This window comes from Anabrus simplex, chromosome X (genome assembly GCF_040414725.1).
Source record: "Anabrus simplex isolate iqAnaSimp1 chromosome X, ASM4041472v1, whole genome shotgun sequence".
In the NCBI taxonomy this organism is placed as follows: domain Eukaryota; kingdom Metazoa; phylum Arthropoda; class Insecta; order Orthoptera; family Tettigoniidae; genus Anabrus; species Anabrus simplex.
In genome coordinates this window covers 48799738-48805980 of record NC_090279.1, presented here as the reverse complement: position 1 = coordinate 48805980, position 6243 = coordinate 48799738, and the positions used below count along the sequence as shown (strand labels likewise).

Genomic DNA, 6243 nt, shown 5'->3' with positions numbered 1-6243 from the left:
TTCATACAGAAAGGCTCACTAACCGATCATATGCGGACTCATACAGGCGAGAAGCCATACAGCTGCGGTGTCTGTGGCAAATCATTCATAAAGAAAGGCAAACTAACCGATCATACGCGGACCCATACAGGCGAGAAGCCTTACATCTGCAATGTCTGTAGCAGATCATTCACTCTGAAAGGCATTCTAAGCCGTCATATGCGGATCCATACAGGTGAGAGACCATACAGTTGCAATGTCTGCGGCAAATCATTCAGGAAGAAAGGCAGTCTGACCGTACATATGCGGACCCATACAGGTGAGAAGCCATATAGTTGCCATGTCTGTAGCAAATCATTCATAGAGAAAGGCAATCTAACCAAACATATGCGGACCCATACAGGTGAAAAGCCATACAGCTGCGGTGTCTGTGGTAAATCATTCATAAAGAAGGGCAAACTAACCGATCATATGCGGACCCATACAGGCGAGAAGCCATACAGCTGCCATGTCTGTAGCAAATCCTTCATACAGAAAGGCACACTAACCGATCATATGCGGACCCATACAGGCGAGAAGCCATACAGCTGTCATGTCTGTAGCAAATCATTCATACAGAAAAGCAAACTAACCGATCATACGCGGACCCATACAGGCGAGAAGCCATACAGCTGTCATGTCTGTAGCAAATCATTCATACAGAAAAGCAAACTAACCGATCATACGCGGACCCATACAGGCGAGAAGCCTTACAGCTGCAATATCTGTAGCAGATCATTCACTCTGAAAGGCATTCTGACCAAACATATGCGGACCCATACATGTGAGAAGCCATACAGATGCAATTTCTGTGACAAATCATTCAGGAAGAAAGGCAATCTAACCGATCATACGCGGACCCATACGGGCGAGAAGCCATACAGATGCAATGACTGTAGCAAATCATTCATACTGAAAGGCATTCTAACGGGTCATATACGGACCCATACAGGCGAGAAGCCATACAGCTGCAATGTCTGTAGAAAAGCATTCTAATCGGTCATATGCAGACCCATACAGGCGAGAAGCCATAGAGCTGCAATGTCTGTGCCAAATCATTCATAATGAGAAGCAAACTAACCGATCATATGCGGACCAATAGAGGTGTTAAGCCATACAGTTGCAATGTCTGTGGCAAATCATTCATGAAGAAAGGCAGTCTGACCGATCATATGCGTACCCATACAGGCGAAAAGCCTTAGAGCTGCAATATCTGTGGCAAATCATACATAAAGAAAGGCAGTCTGACCGATCATATGCGGACCCATACAGGCGTGAAGCCATACTGGTGCAGTGTCTGTGGCAAATCATTCATCCTGAACAGCACACTAACTGTTTATATGCGGACACACACATCACTAAGTCATACTGTTGCAAAGTCTGTGGCAAATCATTCAGCCGGAAAGACACTCTATCTCATCTTATGTGGACCCATACAGACGAGACTTTCTGTGGCGAATCCTTTAGCAGGGAAGACAACCATGCTATTCACATGCGTTCTCACACGGGCGAAAAAAGCCTTACTCTTGCAATGTCTGTGACAAGTTATTCGGCAGTTAATCCGTCCATGCTATTCACGTGCGGACACACATAGATGAGAAGCAATAATGCTGCAATGTCTGTGGCAAGTAATTCAGCAGTAAATCCGTCCAAGCAAGTCACAGACGGACACACACAGTTGAGAGGCCATACTCCTGCAACGTCTGTGGGAATTCCTTCAGCCAGAAAGTCCATCTATGTAGGTCACATGCGTCCCCTCACAGGCGATATACCACACTGCTGCAATGTGTTCGGCAAATCATTCATCCAGAAACGCGAGTTAGGAGATCACACGCGGACACACTTAGGCGAGAAGCCATATTGCTGCAATATTTGTGGCATATTCTTCAGCATCAAAGTCAGCCTAGTAGTTCATATGCTGACTGGCACAGGCAAGAAGCCAATCTCATCCAATGTTTGAATCAGGGTATTCAGCAGGAGATCCCACCTAGCACGTCGTATGCGGACTCACACGGGTGTAAGGCGCACTGCCGCAATATCTGTTGCAAATCCCTCATCCAAAAAAGCGACCTACCAGTTCACATGCAGACTCACACAGGCCAGAAGCTATACTGGTGTTATGTCTGTGACAAATATACAGCCAAGAAGCTCCCTTTAACATTTCAGATCAGAACACACACGAGTGCTCTGTTTTGCGATGAAATGTTAAGAGAATCATTTAAGTTAACCACGCACATGTAAACCACACTGGTGAGATGCCGCACTCCACCGTGTTTCTTGGCAAATCGTTCGCACGCAGCACCACGCTGACGGTTCACACGGGCGATACGGCGCACGAGCGTCACGTCACGTCGTGATTAAGCCGTACGTGATTTAATAACAATGTTATTTTGCTTAACGTCCCACTAACTACTACACAAGTGTCCGGAGTTCCACAAGACCTCCAATTCCGGAGATGTAGCAAGGCGCATGCGATCGCACACAGCAGAGAAGTAGTAAGCTCTTCAGCTAGAACAGCACCTTTTCTGCGACCTCATAACATACATCGGGGAGCGGTCCATCCTTTTGTACCATTTTCTCTGAGAGAAAAGCTTCAGGTAACATAATGCTGGGTCCGTGTACGAAAAGAGCAAAGGTCATTTCATGAATTATTTCCTCATCAACCACAGATATATACAACCGCTTGTTCTCAACCATGGACGACCCTTTTTATGTTTTCGAACCAAAGTAGAAGTGTGCTCATCAACAATCGTTTGGGAGCCGTCCAGGACGAGGATAAGAATTAATTCGGATGAACACAGAAGGATCCTTTGACAAAGAAAACTGGTAAAAGACTAGAAGCGCATGAAAGAAGTATTCAGACTTATGAATAAACAATTCAAGGGAATTAGCAAGTGCCGAATCAAGTCATAATACGAAGCAATTTAAGAAATTTTGCTGATACCTGAGCATATCTGTGCTCCCGTTTCCTACATGTCGTGTTTTCTTTTAATTATCAGTAGACCAGTAGCTCAAAGCTGTACATGCTCCCTCGGCACTTGTACGATAATATTGTGTCTGTTAGCCGGTTCTGAATGCAAATTGAAAGTTCTACTTCAGTGCCCATAGCTATTCATGAATGTCACGTAATTCTCGAGGGGCGTCCTTAAGTAGGGATTCGTATGTTGACAGCTGCAGTATACTTTTCTCCATTTTAGTTTACCTGGGGGCAGTTAATTGGCCTCTCTCTTTTCTCTAACAGGGCCACAAGTAAGTTACTAAATATCTCTTATATCTCAACGTTGCAAGTGTTGAAGAGACATAGTGAGTAATGAACCCTTTTCGTCATGTCAAACTGGTGTTTGCCTGTTCCAGGTCTTCAGCAAGAATTGTTAACTCTTGTATCTCAGGGGGTGTTAATGGCTCTTCGTCACTTCCAGACATGACTATTGGGGTATCAAGGAAGGCCTACATCAATTAAAAGCCTACATAATCTAATTTTATTCAATAAAAGACAATGAAAAATGATGGCGGGTTTGTTAACAAATATGGCCATAAACAGTGTTCTGCGGTCAGTGATATTAATATAACGCTGCGGCTAGACGATTTCGAGTTGAAATTAATATCCACAACAAAAAAGTCTGAAGGGCTATTCACAGAAAACCAGTTTATGGTTAACTAGAAAGCAACATGAGATTCAATCTGCTCAGCACAACTGTGCGTTATGCATCCGATATCTCGATCGTCTAAATATGTGGAAGTGTTTTCGATACCTTTTTAATTTAGGCCATCCACTGACTGTCCATCAGCATAGGACGAGATACCAGGACCCTCAATGGAATCTGATAAATGTCGAAATGTACATCACTGAGCTATCATGTTCACCCACTATATTAATGTTTAAAGTTGAGGACTAAAGTGACCTATCGTTGAAGTTAATTGAATGTGCGTGATGACCACAGTGACCCTCCAAAACAAGTGGACTTCAAGTGCCAGTGAATAATAGCGTAAAGTTATACAACATAAAATAGTGTTATTTGTATTCACTGAATGATGTTTCATGAACCGAAATAACAGGTTGAAGTCAGTGATTGGAATAAATTTATGAAAACCTGTGAAAAGAAATTCTGTTAACATTTAGTTATAACCTTCAGTCAAACCCCAAAATAAACTCGACTCATGTGTAACCCTTACATATTTTAGGTCACGGAGTTCAACTGCATCTACGTATAGTCCTGTTAAAATATAAACACACAAAATATTACAACTCCTTTATGAACAACATGGCAAAAAATCATGGGTATCCCATGGACTAATGGCAGGGTGCTACTACACCCTATGGAATACTATGTGGTACTGACTCATTGTGTCAAACAAGAATACTCACCTGTCATCTAGGAGCAGTTGGCTAGCTACGTAATTTCACGATCCTAGCATGGGCGAGCAATCCCAAGAATCCCTTCCATGCACGTCAACCACCATCCTGCTTTCCACTGAAGGACACGCCATCGGCAGTCCTTAACACCTAACTGCACTATGAATATATCAAGAAATGGAAATCTTAATATCTAAGGACAACCTTCTGTCACCAGAGTAATTATTTAAACGCTCAGTGGCAATACGAACTATGACTGTGTTATGGAAATATCGAAACTAGAATACATAGTCAAGTGTTCGGGATTGTTACTGAGAATCCACTCTTGTCATTTGCCCGTGCAGTAGAATTGAAATTCAAATTACTCCCCATTTTTTGTAACATCAATAATGTTGTAACACGGGTCTCTATTTCCTAAGAGGTTCCGCCGCATATAAATGTGAACACCAGTTATCTCGTCAAACAGGTTTATACCTGCCGCTCTCTGCTGGCTTACACAAGTGAGCAAACCGATCTCGCCACGGATGGCCTTTTACTACAGCACAAATCTTCGTCCAAATCCTTGTATTATCACAAAATATCGGTCAACAATATTGCATCACGAATTATTTCAAGTCTAATGGGATCTGTAGAATTTGATATGCATTTCACTGGTACTAATGGAGTAATTGGATGAACAAAGAATCCCTCTGGATATACGAACCTGTTCTGTGTTCAAACCATGGACATTACCATATTTCAAAACACTCTGTCCTGATTTTTCCCTCGAGCATTTTTACAAAGAAACCTCGGCATTATCTACACCATTACCTCTGGAGTATCTACTAGGAGCATGTCTCACAAACTGAGTCGTATTGGTTCATAACTACATGGACAAATAGAACTTATCTACCACCGACAGTTATGGACAGTTACGAAGTTTCTCACGTCACTTGGAAATACAATAGTTCAGACGCATATGACACTGACTTCAACATAGACCCCAAACCTCAATACACCGAACCCCGAGCTATCACCTCCTGACAAATGTATCGCAGACTGACACTTCACAAAAAAGCATACCACATGGATGGTAACTATTACTCATTCCATTACTTATTATTATTATTATTATTTCAAAATGTTTTGCCCCACTAAGGAGCGCGATTGTACTTATTTTGCAGATGGTTGTGCTTTCTTCTCTTGCCAGAGCTTCTTCCCTCTTTGTTCTTTATTATCTGTTCTTCCTTCTGTGTAACTGTGTAATCATCTTGGGTTCTCAGGAAAATGATGTTTGTTCACCAACGTTCTAGAGCTAGGCGTGTCCCATATAATTTCATCTGGTATGTTGATTTCTTGAAGGTCCTTTTCAATTTCGATTATCCAGTTATTCTGACTTTAAGCGAGGAGGCATTATAAAATTTTTAGTGAGTCTTTCATCATCTATTCTTTGAATATGGCAATCAAACTTCAATCACCTTTTTCAAAGATTGTATCTGATATTTCCTCAATATGTTGATATAATTCCGGAGACCTCCTATTCATCCACACTCCTATGTATACTGGGCCATGGTTTCCCTGAGGACTTCCCTATGTTGTTTTTCGATCATTTTAGATAATGATCTTTCTCGACTGATCAAGGTTTCTGACGTGTGTAATGTTTGAGGCTTAATTACGGTGTTATAATGCTTTAATATAGCGTTGCTTGATACTGATATTTTGTCGTACTTTTCCATGTGGTTCTATGGCCTACTTGTAATATAGATATCTCTCTCCGTTTTCCTCATGATTTAATGCAGATTGTTGGATGATTTCCCCAAGTATTTGAAATTATTTACCTGAGTAATTTTGCGAAAATGAGTTACCAGATTTTGTTTGTGTAATTATCGAGT

The 6243-nt window shown here is 41.8% G+C and overlaps 1 protein-coding gene across 1 annotated transcript; it reads left to right on the top strand.

Annotated features, from left to right (window-relative positions):
- Nucleotides 1–282: 282 nt before the first annotated feature.
- LOC137503139 (zinc finger protein ZFP2-like) lies at nucleotides 283–4230 on the top strand. The gene is made up of 3 exons (XM_068230614.1): nucleotides 283–333; nucleotides 574–657; nucleotides 4201–4230. Exons 1-3 carry the CDS (start codon nucleotides 283–285, stop codon nucleotides 4228–4230), a joined length of 165 nt encoding a protein of 54 aa, XP_068086715.1.
- The last annotated feature ends 2013 nt before the right edge of the window (nucleotides 4231–6243 follow it).

Bases quoted from the DNA above. Each gene is read 5' to 3' on its own strand.
- LOC137503139 (XM_068230614.1), top strand. From the start codon at position 283: ATGCGGACCCATACAGGTGAGAAGCCATATAGTTGCCATGTCTGTAGC. The intron at 334-573 runs TCATTCATAGAG...TACAGCTGTCAT, and splicing joins GTTGCCATGTCTGTAGCAAA to GTCTGTAGCAAATCATTCAT. The intron at 658-4,200 runs GTCTGTAGCAAA...TACATATTTTAG, and splicing joins AGAAGCCATACAGCTGTCAT to GTCACGGAGTTCAACTGCAT.